The sequence below is a fragment of the Sylvia atricapilla genome, chromosome 3 (assembly GCF_009819655.1).
Source record: "Sylvia atricapilla isolate bSylAtr1 chromosome 3, bSylAtr1.pri, whole genome shotgun sequence".
Taxonomy (NCBI): domain Eukaryota; kingdom Metazoa; phylum Chordata; class Aves; order Passeriformes; family Sylviidae; genus Sylvia; species Sylvia atricapilla.
Genome location: NC_089142.1, coordinates 38,058,710 through 38,073,658, shown reverse-complemented (window position 1 = coordinate 38,073,658; position 14,949 = coordinate 38,058,710). Strand labels below are relative to the sequence as shown.

Sequence of the window (14,949 nt, the reverse complement as noted above, 5' to 3'; positions counted from 1 at the left end):
GTATGATTTTCTAGGGGGTCTTTCATTGTATGCAGCCAGAACTGCTTTATCTAGGGCTTCCTCAGTCTCAAACTCCAACTCCAGAAAAGCTCTCTCATGTGAGAGATTTTGTTCACATTGTCTTTGTAGTTCACGCTGAAACTCTGCCAACTTCCCAGCAAGAAAAATCTCTGTTTTGTGGAGGAGGTGAGAAGATTTGCTCTGAGGAACAGCCATGACTCTTGCAGATAAGTGAACAAGTCCAAGGAGCTGGTCAGCCCTGGGAGGGTCAGTGATGGACGGTCCCTAATGGTTTTGAGGCCAAGATACTAAGTGAAGAATTGTGCCTTGGCTGAAGCAAGACTTTGTTCTGTATTTATTGTTGATTTTATAATATATGGGGAAAGAATTAAAACCTAATTGTGTTGTTTTAAGCTGGTTGTGGTCAGGCAGGTAGGTGCTATTCTGTGTCTTTGTGCTGTCAGTAACATGTAAGACTTTGGAGCAGCTGTTTGAACAAAATGGGAACTTCATCTGGGAAGAGCTGTTCTATTAAATTAGCAGCTGTAAATGACTCAAGAGAGTGAGTGGAAGGGAATGGTATTTTGTGCTGCCTTTCTTGCCTTTCTCCCCACCCCTGTGCTGCCTTTTGTCATACCCCAGAAGCCCTTCAGCTGCAAAACTACTTCTGGATCTTAACTTGCTTGAGGAACATCAAACAAGTTCACATTTTAATCACGTCAGCAATGAAGAGGATTAGAGCTACAACATCAGAGTGCCATCTTACCAGTTATATCCCCCTGCATATCTTCTGTCATTGCTTAAGATCTGTGCCTTGACTTATAATTTAGGCTCCCTTTATAGGGAAAAAGTGCAGCTAATGAGTGCTTTCCTGTACTAATGAAATGAAATATTAAAATGGATGTGATCAAATGTCATTTGAGTTGCCTGAAGCTTTGCCATGAGATACTTTTGTGAAAGAGTAGCTGTATTTATCACCTTTAGATTAGTGTGTACGGAGCTCTGAGTATTGTTTGGCTAATGTGTTTGTTTTCGATTTTTTACAATTAACTTTTTAATGTTCCTTATGGGGGTAGCAGCAGTGAGGATTTTATGCCACCTGTCCCTGTAATCCTAAAAATATTACATGAAGAACTGAATTGAATCAAAATATGTGCAATTAAAATAGTGTAGAACAAAACAATCTATCTAAATTGCTCATAAAATACAAAAATCCACCATGACAATTTGGCAAGGGAAGACAAACGGGAGGGAAAAAAGAATCAAACCAGTATTTTTGAATAATTCTTACCCATCTGTTATCTGCGTAGCTGACTGGCAAGTTCTCACACCTTCATAAGTGCAACACCACGTTGGTATAGTTTTCAGTTTTAATTTTCTTTGCAAGGACAATAGTATGCGTTAAGAACAGGTAATGACCCACAGGTCCCCAGTTTTTAAGCAATAGAAGTATTCTACTGCTAGCCTGCAAAAACAGTTTTTGTGAGAAATTTAATTTTACGAAGAAAAATGGAAGAATAATTTAGTTGTGTTCCTCCAATGAGTACCTTTAATTATAGAGTACAGGTCTGCATACTCTCCTTTCTGAATAATTGCAAAGTTTTTAAAGATCCTATTTAAAAGTGCTGTTTTCATACTGTTAAAAATTCACTTCTGGAATATTCTGCCCCTTATATCTCTAAGATTTATAAGTTAAAGGGATGGTTATTGAATGTCATCACAAGCCTCTTAAATGAACAAAAAGCTAATGGAATGGTAGCATGATATGAATGCCTGAACCTGCTGCCTGTGTTATGCTGTGCAGGAGAATAATTGGCTTTCAGTCATGTAAACTAGTCACAGACACTCAGATCCTTTGAACTCTAATAAGAAATGCACACTTACTTTAAATAGTGAGTGACTGAGCATATAAATGTCTTGATCAAGTCATCAGGAAAAAAAACCAAACCCAAAAAGAAGTTTTCTGTTTACATTTTGTTATTTCTGTCTGAAATCTTTATTTTACTCTCTGTATCTTTGCTGTGTGATGTTCCCTGCTGAGAAGGACAGACTGGAAACACAGTAGGGATCTTTGCCTTTTAAGTTGCTCTTTACTTTGCAGAGGACTGCATGTTGGAAGTTCCAGTATATTTGTCCAGTGCTTTGTTTGGTATAAGAGGAACATGACAATTTAAGGAAGGCAGGAAACTATTATTTGGTAATTTTTAGCTACATTTCTATTGCAAGTACTAAAAAAGTGGACAGAAGTTTGAATGTATGTCTTAAAGTGTATGTATACAAATCCATTCAGCTTTTGTGTGCTTTGGTCAGAAAATTCTGAAACAACCTTGGAAGAAAGTATGAAAGGATTATTTCGAATTGAATTTGCCACAACTATGAATTCACAAGTCGTGTTTATCTAAAGTGTTTCTCCAAAATCCTTTTTGTTGTCTTTTCTAAATAGCGCATATAACAGCTACTGTGGCGCAATTAAGCTATAGCACATTTTACAAGCAAGACTAGATTTTTTTCTAATGCAAACTTCTTGTGCTCCTTAGTCAAAATCAAAGGCTACAAGCTTTACATGCTAATTGGCTCTGCCAAATAATTTAACTTCCATACACTGGGGAAGCTAAATTTTTTTCAGCACAACAAACTCTAAATGTTATGGCAATTTTAAGTGAATTTTTTGTAAAAACACTTAGTGTATCAAGAGAGTAATAGACAGCCCAAATTTCCTACTGGTGTGATCCATTGTTGATTTACATAATTTGTCAGCTTTGATCTACTGTTGTGTTAAGTATTGCTGCATTTATTTTTTTTTCTCTGTTGCATCAAAAGATCAGACTAATGTGGCTTGTGTTGCTTTAGCAATAGCATAGGTTCGCTCCAAAGGCTATTAAAGTCAAAGGTACTTCTCATTGACTTAGTGAGCTTTGGATAAAGTTCACTCTTTTCATGCTCTTTCCATCACTGTAGTGTCAGGCATCTGAAATAACTGTTCCAAATATCAGTGTCTTTTGATACTTTGCATTTCTGTTCTGAGAAAATATCCAAGCAAATATGAATGTAACCAAAGTAAATTCTCTGCCTCTGAATAGAGAATGACTATTTAACTAGCTTTAATATTTTGATACCCAGTACAAAGTTTCACCCACTGTCCCTTTCCTTTGCATACAGGTGGTGGCTTAAGAACGTTAGACTTCTGTCTGTTAGGGTTGGAAGAAAAAAAATAGTTAAGTAGTCTGGTTGAAAAAAACTTCTGCTTTATTAGAAGGTTCTGGAGAACTTCTGTGTTTTGTTCTGCATGTTGACAGTGTTTGTAGGTTGCTCATAACCTCAGTGCTGAAACTGTGTCTTAATCTCTTTTCAGTTTTAGTGTTGCATGATCCCCACTTGCCTCTTCCTCATTCCCTATGGTTCTCATAGTTTATACATTCTTAAGCTGGCTGTCTAGGTTGCAGTGCTCTGCTTGCAAGTCTAATAGTCGGTTTGTTTTACATGTGTTTCTGCCTTGGTTACTGTGGCAGTAGCTGCAAGAAGTATTTCTAAACATCAGTGTTGTAACACAACACATTTTTTAATTTCATGGGTTCACAGTGGGCAAACCAAAGTAAAAAAAATCTCTTATATGCATATTCTTATTGCCTACCTTTTGTCTTTTTTTGGAAGGTTTTAATAAGTTAATTTCAAACTACTTGTCTCTTTCTATGAAACTGGGCAAACCAACTGAGCAGTTTATGCCGCCTGCACTCCTCCTCTTTCTTAATGTTCCTACCAGAGTTATCTTTTAAACACATGTTCATGCCTCATTCTTTCCTCAAGATCAAGCCTCTTTGGGTTTCTGAGGTCAGGGAGGAATAAATTTTGCTCCCAAACACCTATATGGCATATTCATATACCATAAACACTTCTGTGGCCTTAGAGCAGATCTCAAGAGTGTGGTTGGTTTTTTTGTTTGTTTGTTTGGGCCTATTGCAGGCATCCAGATATTTTACACCATTATTGTACTCTTTTGGTGAAAAACAGATGCTTCTTGTGTTTATGTGGCCCTCTGTTTTAAAATATTCTACTGCAAGCTGTTGAGGTGCATATAGTATATATTCAAATTCATAAAAACGACACAAAATCACTAAGAGCATTATCTGAAGAAAAAGAAATTGGGAACATATCTTTCTTGAGCCAACATAACAGAATGGGCAGTTTAGATGTTTACCCAAATGTGTACCTCATGTGACAGAAACAAAAAACGATCAGAATGGAAGTCCATGCAAATCTAGATCTTAATTTGTTTTGTTCTGCTTTAGCTTGTGGCCGTGGTTTCTACAAATCCTCCTCACAAGATCTGCAGTGCTCCCGCTGCCCCACTCACAGCTTCTCTGACAAGGAAGGATCTTCCAGATGCGACTGTGAAGATAGCTATTATAGAGCACCTTCTGATCCACCATATGTCGCATGCACAAGTGAGTGAGTCATGAATTTAATAGTAAAGGACGTTGCTTAACCAACCAGGTGCAGCCGCTTGCGGCGAGTAGTTTTGTCTGGCTTTTCCTGTGTTTGAAAAGTACATTTGCAACGGTAAAAGAAGTTGAAAGGCAGAGGGAAAAAAGGTTGACAGTGAATACAGAATCAGCATAAATATAATTTTCGAGCTTGCTTGATACAGCATTAGAAAACATTGCATGTTGCATACGTGCATAGCTCACTGTAATAGATATAATACAGGCCCAGTTCTCCCTAAATTGTTGTAGACATTGTGCATTATGTAATATAATACCAAAATTAGTAATGTGAAAAATGAAAAGTAACCTCTGTGGAGCTGCACTTTGATTGAACTGTAATTGGATCTGACTTAACCTTCTAACTGCAAATAGATCGTCCTACACAGATTAGTAGCTCAAATAGTGGAAGTTTCCAAAATCAAAAACATCACTAAACTTCTCTGTAAATCATATCAGAGCTGATAACAACAGACTAGATGCAGGTTGTGCAGTATGTTTAAAAGAGATGAACAAATCCCTTACTTGGAAAACCTGTAAATGAGAACCTTTAAGGTATATTAACCATTCCTTTTAATTACACAGAAGAGAAACAGCTAAATCATTTGCAGTAAATATACAGACAATTGCTGTTCTGCTGTCTTAATGGAAAATAAATAAAGCTCTTACCAAATGAGTGTAAGAAAGCTTTTATGCAGCCTGTACTAAAAATAATGAAATGTTTATGTGAAGAAAAATGCTTCAACTGTTTCCTATCTCAGTAATCAAAATGCTACCTGTGTGTCCCACTGTGGTTTTGTGTAATTACCCTGGACTTCTTTGTGTATTATGTAGGACCTCCATCTGCACCACAGAACCTAATTTTCAATATCAACCAGACTACTGTGAGTTTGGAGTGGAGTCCTCCTGCTGACAACGGGGGAAGAAGTGATGTGACCTACCGCATTTTGTGCAAGAGGTGCAGCTGGGAGCAGGGCGAGTGTGTTCCCTGTGGGAGTAACATTGGATATATGCCCCAGCAAACTGGATTAGTAGATAACTATGTCACTGTCATAGACCTGCTAGCTCATGCTAACTACACATTTGAAGTTGAAGCTGTGAATGGGGTTTCTGACTTGAGTCGTTCCCAGAGGCTTTTTGCAGCTGTCAGTATTACCACCGGCCAAGCAGGTAAGTTTTCATCACGTAGGAATCTCACCAGTGTGAGACTGAGAGAAATTTGGAACATGCAAACTGTAGATGCAGTAAATCAGGAGCATGTTTGGTGTGTTCTGGCTCATTAATCTTTTCACCTTGCCAGCTATTTAATTTGAGCTTATACTATTTCAGAATAACCTGTCCAGTTTCATGGCCTCAGGATTGCTTTCAGAAAGCATTCACAAAAGACCTAAAGAAGGGGCATAGCTTTGTTATTAAATAGAATTTCCTAACTTAGGAACTTTGTTGTTGTTGTTTTTCTTATTTCATTATGGTTAATTCCCTAGTATTTGAAGATAAAAAAAAAATAGATGTGATAGTTCTATGCAGACTTCCTTTTTGAATTTTTTAAACATGTATAGGAGTCCTAGGTCACTGGAAGATGATTTAAATTTCTGATGGTGTTTTCAGTGTTAATGTTTTCCCTCAGGACAATATTTCTGATTTATCTTATGTTCCCAGATATTTGGTTATGAGATGCAATGAGAATGTGATGATTATTCTTTGTTTCTTCTATTTATCATAATCTGACAGGTGATATGTCAGGGGAAATAAAATCAAACCAGCATATCACCCCAGGGAAAAAAAGGGCTTTAGTTGTCTGCAGCTGAATGGGAAAAAAACCAAAGAATTCTCAGATTTAGGTTTCTGAACTGGCAAGTTGCTTATTGATAAAATTACAGGCAGTAGTGTGCCGTGGTCTTAAAGAGAAGATAGTAAAGCTAACCTTTTGTAATTTGAACAGTGTTAAACCAAATATTATTTGCAAGATCTAGCTTTCAAAGAAATGCCATAAAAAAGTATAAAGTGAATAACTAATGCGATGCTTCCTGCAAGAAAAGCTGACTAATATTTTAAATGATACTTCATACTTATATCTTGGAGGAATTTTCAATGACTGAGAATCATGCTTTTTTTTTTTTTTTAAGTGCAGTAGAAATGATCCCCTAAAATAATGTTTTGAACTAAGAACAAACTCACTAAACAAGGTAAATAAACAAAGAAACAGGAAATACTGTAGTTATTTTATACTTTTGAGATAGTCATCTCTAAAAAACAAAAAAAGGGACAAGAAATTTAGTTCAAAACCTTTCTTCCCTCCCCCCAAATTTAGGACAGTTGATATGGTTGTTAAAGTTAGGTTGGAGTATTTATGGGGTATTTAATCTCCCTATAGTGCTTTCATGGATTCTAAATGCACATTTTGTATTATTTTGGAACCATCTCTCTGGCTGAAAGGATTGGTCTCTGTGTTCATTCAGTTCTTGAAGCTTATGATGAGATTCTCAGCACAGAAAACTTACCCTGAAACTATTTTTGCACCACAGATGATATTATTTTGGCACCTTGATTTTTCATCTTCAGAATAACTCTCCAAACATGCACAGGTGGACAGCTCTCTGTAGATGACTGTAGAGACCTATCACAAGAGGAAGAGGATTTGGACTTTTTCCGATTTAGTTGAATCAAATTACTTTATGTGCTTTGATGGCTCAGTGGCACACAGGGTGAAGGAAGTAACAGTGCAATTTAGTGGCTAGTATCTCATCCTAGAAAGATGAAAAAGCCTTGATCAGTAGTTTGTTCTGTTTTCTCCAAGATAACTCATTATAGTTCGTTATTTTGTGTTGTCCTAGTCGTGGATTTACAGGGCTTTTATTACGCCAGAAGATAAAATATGGTTATCCTGTGCTATCTTATAAGTATCACAAACTATATGATTTTATTAAATGGTTCTCACATCAAGCCCAGAGATGTTAGTGAATCCATAGCTTACATATATATTAGAGACAACATCTAGACTTTACTAAAGATTTAAAGTAATCAAAAATCTTCAACCTCCTAGACAAGCTTTGTAAGACCATGAAGCTGGAGATCTGCTCTACTCTCCAGTTTACTGTGGGATTTTGCATTTGCCAGGATCTGACACTGTTTAGAGAAAGGACACAACTGAAGCTTTGCCTGTTTAGCACTTCTGAATATAAAGATTTAAAGGCTTCCAATTTGGCATTTAAAAGGAATATACATGGGGGACAGATTTTGAAAAAAAAAAAAAAAAAAAAGCCTTTAAGTTCTTTTTGTTGCAGTTTTCTCTGTAAAATGAAGGTAACCTTCACTTTTCCTTACCAAGCTCTTCAAGATTTTCTGATTAGACGTGCCACATAAATGCAGGGTTTTTTTCCCACAGAATTACAAAATTTGCTTTAAAGAAATACAGACGTTCAGAACAAACATTTAGCAAGAGGAAAGACCTCTTCTACTTTATTTTTGCAACAGCATATTTTGGATCCTAATACTGATTTCTTTGGTTTCTCAAGGAGGAAAATATTTTAGGTGGAACAGATTGATGACTATAATTGAACAGAAAGAGACTGGTTGCTCAAAGGAGACTGTTACGCTTCTGTGTTTCTCTTTTATTTTACCATGGAGAGAAAGAAAATGTTGGATTTATTTATAGCCAAGTAAACTAGGATTCATGCAGCTCTCATTTGTTCCTGTGTGACTGTTCTATACTTCTGGCAAAACTGAGTTTTTCTATGCCTATATTGCTTTTTATGTGTGTAAATGTGTCTAACTAAACCTTCTTCACATGTTATTATGCTAACACAATAGGTGGCTATATATAATTACTGGGTTCACCAGTTGCACAGAGGATTGCAATGAGATTTTCCCTTTGTAGTTTTGGTTTAATTGAATTGCTCCTTTGTGGCCATAGTCACAAAATTCAAATCATTGTGTAATGATAACAGGAAATTATTGATAAAAGAATGGGGTTATAGAATATATTCAGTGTTTCTTCACCCACGTGTAACAAGCTTTTGATGAGACAAAGAGAGCATGCCACATGAAAGAACCAGGTAGTGGATAAAAGCCTATTTATATTTGTGGAAATAACACACTAAAATGGCTGCAAGTGGGTAGGTATCATTTCACATGGCTTATATATATATACACGTATGACACATTGCTATTCACTCCTTGTGTCAGAAAGACTTTGTGACTAGGCTATCAGCTGTCACGTGGCACATTTTTTTGCTTCAGCCAAGAACCATGAGGCTTTTGGTTTTGTTTTGCTTTCTTTTTTTGACAATATTAATACACTAAGTCCCCCAGGAGTAAACCATCTTGTTTCACATCTTGCCTGTCCAGTATCATATAAAGAATACAGGTTGTCATCCTAGTAGTGCAAGCTGATCTGTGAGAACCCCTGCATCTTTGTAAAATTCAGATTTGAACGTGATTACATTCAGTAGTTAAAATACACAAGTGTACTAAAGAGCTGCACCTGGTAAACAGCTGACAAGCAGTACCTTTGCAAGCCTCTTGAATGGGTTCTTACCAAAGATAAAATTGACCACTTCCCTGATAAGATATTCCCCTTTTAGTTCTGCTGGTAGTTCCTTTTGATCCATCAAATTCCTTCCCAAATTTTACATTTTTTCCATACAACAACCCAGAAGGTGAATGGAAATCGGGTAGGTTTCACTGCTGATGAATATTTGTTGTATTTTGACATTCATGCATTTTCACTTTTAGAAATACGCTTCAATAACAATTTTATAATTTTTCTGCTGACATTTTTGCAAAAATAGTTTGTTTTTAAAACTATTTTTCTGCATCCTTTCCCCTAGAATTTATCTAAATGAACAATGGACGTATCTCTGGTAAAGGGTTATATACACCCAACCTACCCTGGCCTTGATAAAGCTTAGGATATTTTGAATGAATACCAAAATTTATCAGGGTTTAAGAAAATTTAATTGTGTGTCCTGAGCCAGTTTAAATTGTCTTTATACTCATAGAAAAGAAAAAATCTTATCCAAGGGGACACTCATCATGCCTTATTACTGTAACTAAGACAAACAGAAGTTAAAATGTAATGCCAATAACTGTCCCTAAATGTACTCATTGCTCTTGTGCAGGGAGCACTTGCTAATGCTTGCTTCCTCTTCACAGCAAGAGAAAGGTGCCCCATAGCACTCTTAGGTCATGCTGTGCCTTCAGATGCACTTAATGCTGGCAACTTCAAGTTGTTAAAAAACCCTGATTCAGTTCCATAATCAAGGCTTACTCTTGAAAAACATTCTTTCTTAGTAACAATTTCCTTTGTATACGTTGATTTGCAGCTATTCCATTTTTTCATCTTAGAGTTCAGTTTTAGGACCTTTTCCCACAAAAGAAAAAGCAGATCTCAAAATATCACAGTAAAAAAAAAAAAAAAAAAGAAGAAACTGAATTTTTCAAATTGGCCTAATCCCAGCAACTTAAACTGAAAAAAAAAAACAAAACCAAAAACAAACAAAAAAAAAAGTACATGCTGTAAAATCATGACTATTAGCAGCAGCAGTGTTGATTTACATGACAAGAAGAAATGGCTGAATGCATAAATGCAGATCTATGGGATGAGTTCTGCCTTTCTTAGGTAATTCTGAAGTCTTTCTAAATGAGAGAGACACTTCACATTCTCTCATGTTACATTCTCCTTTCATTCTTGCTGCTTCTAATTTTTCTTTGTTTCTTTGTTTCTTTACACTTTTTCCCCAGCTCTCAATTATCGCTACTCATTTTTTAAAGTCTCTTCTTTCATAGCCTCTGCACTACTGACCGTCTGTTTGTTTCCTGTTCCCTGTCAGTCTCACTTAAGCCTGACTTTCCTTCAGCAATGAACTGTCCCCCAGCAGAGGCAGCAGTCAAGAAGATTTATGCCTGAGGCTTTCCCAGTTACTGAGACCTCAGTGTTCTAGTCCTATTCTCACTTCCCTCCTTTCCTCAGGCCATTTTGGTTTCTTCCCATAGCACCACCAAGTTGTTTTAATCTACCTTCATCTACATCTTCCATCCAATGTACACTTCTGGTGCTACATGACAGCTTATTACAAATTACTTCAGTGTTTGGCTTAACATTTCTTCAATGTTTTCCCATTTCAGTGGACTTCCTTTAGCTATAGGTTTCCTTGGCTATTTCCTGCTAATGACTTTACTTTTCGAGCTATGCTTCATCTCCTAACTTCCAACTGTAGATCAGTTTTCACGCATTGATACAGCTACATCATCAACATATATTTTTTTAAAAGCGATGCCTCATGTAAAAAGAATTCAGATTATAAAAGTAATGTTTTCTTTTTTACCAAATGTGTTCCACCTGTTGAGCTGGGGGAATTATTTTACAAAGAGTCACTTTTTAAATGTAATATTCACTAAATGCTTTCATTAAACTGAGGGTTTTGGAAACATATATGTGATGATGACTGCACTTTGGGTTACCTTTTTGCCTATTTTTTAATGGGAGCTATATGGATGTCTGCTTATTCTTAATAATATTTAAAATATATTTTAGTATTTTAAAAGTTTTTCCTAGACCAATAGACAGATAGCATAGCTGTGTAGGTGTTCTGCACTCCATGGTCATCAACTAAAAAAGGGAAAAATTAGAGTATAAAGTAGTTGCATATGATAGTTATTATTCTTCTACTTTTTTAGATGGCTTTTCAGTACATTAAAAGAATGCATTGGGTTATTTCTGTGGAGCTAAGACTGTCTATTGATCTGCAATCACATTACCTTGAACTAATATCACAGATTTTTTTGCAGGAGGCGATAACTGAGTTTATGCCTGAATTAAACTGATGGATAAAAACTTGATAAGGATTCCAGCCTCTGCATAGCAAATACCATCAGATCAAGGAAAGCAGTTTGTTCGTTCACTGATTGTATCAGGTCATATTTAATATTGTGACATCCACAAGGTTATAGAGATACTACAGAATTGCGGTGTTTGGGCATTATTATTAGATTATTAAATGTTAGATTTTTCTTCAGGCGTTTCACAAAGAAGGAAACATCTGTCTAAAATATAATATTTGAGAGTTTCGGTGATATTTTATAAACATACACAGAACGTATATTCGCAGAAAATTTGGAATGATAAGCAGTGTGTTTTATAAGAAAATGTATCACAGAGTAGCTAATTGATATTAATTATTTATTTCTATTATTTGTTCTATATAGTTTTCTACTATAGTTCTAATTTGTTCCAATATTTTGTACTGAAAGATAAAAGAGATAAAAATCAAGCAGATGCTAACTGTGTTGCTTAGGGTCTGATCCTGCACCGCTGAAGTCAATGGAAGCCTTGTCATTGACTTCAATAGGAGCAGGATTTGAACCTCATGCTCTATCAGAACACACAGGAACAAAAGCAATGGGTGCTCTGTCTTTCTGAAAGGAAATTTTAACTTTATATCATATTTTGAGTCTGACTCAGTGTCAGGATTTTGCACATCAGTTTGTGATTGAATGTAATTGGGTTTTTGTACAGTAGACAAAAATATGTTGTGGGGTTTTTGTTTTGTTTTGTTTTTCTTTTGGTTGCCTTTTTTTTCTCTCTCTCTTTTTTTTTTTTTTTTTTTTTTTTTTACCCTTAAAGACTATGTGAATTTTACAGTAGTTAAAAGTGAAGAGAATGGGAAGTTATACTCTCGTGTAACTACACAAAGATAAACTAAATCTTCAGCTTTTCAGAAACAGAGCTCCAAATTAGAAATTGTCTGATTAAGCTATATATGTTCAATGTTTGGTGGCAACCTGCTCAGAGAAGCATGACAGCCGCAGGGCTATTGACTTTCCTGTGCACTGAGCTATTGAGAAAGCAGGTTATGTCACCATGGTCTAATGTACACTACTTAAGAATAATTTCACCAGCTGCACAATAAAAAACTATGTACTTAAGGAAGAAAATGAGCAACGTAAAGTACAATTTAGCCATGGAAAGGAGGGATTGCCTTACTGATGTTGCACAAAGGACTAGGAGCCTCTTTTTCATTTAAAAAATGGGCCAGCTATCGCCTCAATATTTATGAGTTAAATTAATTGTTTTTATAAAAGCAGTGACGAAAATTAATTCTGGTCTGAAAAAGCTGTATGTGTTAACATCGCACTGTCTATGACCAATCTCTGAAAGGTCTTTAAAATTAAAGAGCTGTACTTATGACACCTGCTGGGTGACTTTTTGAACCCTCATAGATATGCCTAGCTTATTCTTTCACTTAATCCATAGTTAGTTTTTTTTTTTTCTCATGGCCACAAGTTTTCTTCAACAGGAATGCTATACTTTATTGTGCTTTTTGGGAACTTTAATACCTAGTTCTGTGATGATCCAGATAGTGTCAAAGACTTGCAAGATAGCTGCTCTGCAAAGATAAGAAATCACTTGATATATTTATATTTGGTGATACACATTCTAGAGCACCTAATTAACTCATGTGCAAAGAATATACAACTCTACAGACCTTTGATTTTCACAGCAGAACAACATCTCCAGATATTCCTTTTACTGCTTCCTGTGAGCTCAAGTATGGTAACTGGATGCAGGATATAAATAAGTGCAGGCCATCATCAGTAGGAGCTCTGAACTCACTGTTGTTTGTTTGTTTGTTTGTTTCAGACCTTTTGAAGAATTGAAGTGCCATTGTCATTAGAACAAACAAAACCTTTTAGGTGCTCAGATGTTTTTTCAATGAGAAATGAACATCACTGTTGAAAGGCACTATTGCAAGTGTACAAGTGCTACCAAATGTCAAATCCTAATTAAGGTTGAATGCAGTGAATTAAAAAATTCTTAGTCTATAACATCTCTTGATAGTGAAGCATTTGGTGACACCATGGCATGAAGCCAACCTACTATAATGACTCCTGTGGAAATCTTCAGAAGAGAGAAAGTAGCTTGTGTAGGGAGATCTAAAGAAGTTTCTTCAATAAACTTAAACATGATACCATGAAGAATTGTCCAGCAATTTAAGACAGTGTATTTCCAGTTTCCTTTTTATATGTATTCTCTTTAGAAAGAGTCAGAGATTGTGCTGCTTCTCTTTTGGAGCACATCATATTTTATTCAGTTACTTATTTTACATTTGTTGCGTGTGCCAATAAGCCTGCTTTTTAGAAGGAAAAAGGGATTTGGCTAAATGGGCCCTCAATGGAAAAACACAAGACTTCCTCTTCTGGCTCATGGTCTTCTGGCAGTTTAGGGAGTATTAATGGCCGAAGAATAAATGGTTCATCTCTGGCAGGAAAAGGTGAGGACAGACAAATTCTTTGAAGAGTTGGCTACGATCTTTCTGATCATAATGGGGTAATAAGAAAGGGAGATATCTCCTTTAATAGAGCATTGTTGAATTACCCACTATGACAACCCATGGGTGTCAGCGGATTTTTCAGATACTGGAATAATGTCAATAATTAATAGCCTGGACAATTTTTGCCAACTTTGACACGTTGCTGCCATATGTAGTTTCTTCCGCTTTGTATGTGATAGAACCAGCCCTGACTCCATAGGACATATTCGTAACTGAACAGTTGGATCTTCTACTCTCTAGTGTATGTATTGCTTTGTACAGTTAAGCATTTCTGTAGTCTTTCTCTGTAACAGTCAAAATATCTAATTGGTTCTATTTCTAGGGAGAACTCCCAGGGCAATTTACAGAGGAAGCCATGGTTGAAGGCTGCAAATTGACAACAAAAAAAAGTGTTATCCCAAGTTCAATAGTTAATGTTAAGATAGGAGATGCTGATTATCTTTTTCTTTGGTTCGTTAGTGATGAATGGAAGCAAATTTGATGCAGACAGCAGTCTGGTGGAATGATGCAGAGTTATCTATGAAAACATCTGTACTAATCCACCAATGCAGTAAATTATAGCTACAAGCAAATGACATTGATCCAAGAGGATCATTAACAGCTTTAACCAACTGATCCAAGTAATAGGGTAAATGAGAGAACATTATCAAGATCTGATTTTTACAGCTGTCAACGACAATTGCTAAAACATGGTTACCACTTCCTCTCAACTTCAACCATTTTATGACTTAAATTTAGTGTATCCTATTGTGGTCAGACAACAAGAATCAATTAAGTGGTAAAATACGCAAGAAGAAATTGCCCAGTGATCATGCACTCCATTTACCAGGAGGTCAGTCACAAAGGGAGAGATAATTGCTGCAAGCCAGCAAAATTAATCGGGGATGAGCCAGAAAGGATGATGTATGTTCTGTGACAAAGTACGTGACAGAGATGTACGTATAAACCTGTAGCTACTTGCCTTGTTGAGGACACAAGGACGAGAGAAGGAGACATGTGAAAAACAATTAGCATGGCTTCAGAGTGAGCAATTCTTAATTATCCATAACATGTCGACATCAGATAATTAGTGTCCCAATTTTTAACAATATTTGGTCATTAACTACAGTAGAATAAGAAAGATCAAGAACAGAGCCATT

The 14,949-nt window shown here is 36.1% G+C and overlaps 1 protein-coding gene across 1 annotated transcript in view; it reads left to right on the top strand.

The window, feature by feature from the left end:
• EPHA7 (EPH receptor A7) overlaps window positions 1-14,949 on the top strand; it is a 149,453-nt gene that overhangs the window by 50,647 nt on the left and 83,857 nt on the right. The window contains exons 4-5 of the mRNA XM_066314411.1: window positions 4,287-4,442; window positions 5,313-5,648. Of these exons, the coding sequence (XP_066170508.1) occupies window positions 4,287-4,442; window positions 5,313-5,648 (492 nt within the window). The remainder of the gene's footprint in view (window positions 1-4,286; window positions 4,443-5,312; window positions 5,649-14,949) is intronic.